The sequence below is a fragment of the Octopus bimaculoides genome, chromosome 28, assembly GCF_001194135.2.
Source record: "Octopus bimaculoides isolate UCB-OBI-ISO-001 chromosome 28, ASM119413v2, whole genome shotgun sequence".
Taxonomy (NCBI): Eukaryota; Metazoa; Mollusca; class Cephalopoda; order Octopoda; family Octopodidae; genus Octopus; species Octopus bimaculoides.
The window spans coordinates 7,835,815-7,836,989 of NC_069008.1; the positions used below are offsets into that span (position 1 = coordinate 7,835,815).

At 36.2% G+C, this 1,175-nt stretch overlaps 1 protein-coding gene across 3 annotated transcripts in view; it reads right to left on the reverse strand.

Moving 5' to 3' along the window:
- Positions 1–89: 89 nt before the first annotated feature.
- LOC106879244 (CYFIP-related Rac1 interactor B) overlaps positions 90–1,175 on the reverse strand; it is a 157,521-nt gene continuing 156,435 nt past the window's right edge. For all 3 annotated transcript variants that reach the window (XM_052977633.1, XM_052977634.1, XM_052977635.1), the window contains one exon: positions 90–755. In XM_052977633.1, coding sequence (XP_052833593.1) covers positions 692–755 — 64 coding nt within the window. In that variant the 3' untranslated portion in view covers positions 90–691. The remainder of the gene's footprint in view (positions 756–1,175) is intronic.

Consider the following 1,175-nt stretch of genomic DNA (forward strand, 5'->3'; position numbering starts at 1 on the left):
ATATATATATATATATATATATATATATATATATATGCCTGTATATATACAATAGTATTGAACAGTGAGAATGAGGGATCAACACTGCATTTGGTGGATAAAATATTCTTTATTTCTGGATTAACAGTGCTACGAATGGTTTTATGGGGAAAGAATTTCCTTAATTTTCAAGCAATCCACTTAAAAATGATGGTTAATCACCTGCTATGGGTAGCAGTGTTAATCCACAAATAAAGTGAAAATAAAGCATATACATATATATATATATATATATACACACGCATATATGTATGTGTATGTATATATATGCCCACTCTACACAATGTATTGAAATATTGAAATACCCTTAATTTTGCTTATGAAATTACACAGAAATAATGTATGTACAAATGTGTGTGTGTGTGTGTATTTATGCATATGTGTACATGTATATACATGCCCATACACATACATACACACATCTATGTATATAGATCAGTACACGTGGTGGATATGCATGTGTTTGTGTGTGTGACTTCAACATTGCTTGTTATGAATGTGTACATGTGTGTGTGTGTGTGTGGATGTGTGTATATGTATGTATAAGTAATTAATCGGTGGGTTGTTCGTCATCTCCCCCACCTGCCCACACACACATACACACACAATCTCAGTTGCTGCCTACCCACTCCTGTCTACTCTGTCCCTATCCTCACACCAGCATGCTTTTGATAGATCGAGAGGTGGACTCTTCATTCAAGTGCCGAGTTGTGAACCTGAAACGAGAGAGAAACATCAAACGTTAAAGACAAAGGACAGAGGAAGGAGGATAAGATAGAAACAAGGAAATATATACTTTATACATTGTTTCTACTTTATTTAGGTGGCATGCTGGCAGAAACGTTAGCATGCCGGGTGGAATGCCTAGCAGTATTTCATCTGTCTTTGTGTGCTGAGTTCAAATCCCGCCAAGGCCGACTTTGCCTTTCATTCTTTTGGGAGTGATAAATTAAGTACCAGTTACATACTGGGGTCGATGTAATTGACTGGCCCCACTCCCCCAAAAGTTCGGGCCTTGTGCCTAGAGTAGAAAAGCTTATAAGATAATCTCTACTTTATTATGAAGTAAATATATCTTGATTAATGCCAAATGCTTTGCCTGCCCATCTTCCATTTTTGATCAACTTTATATACAT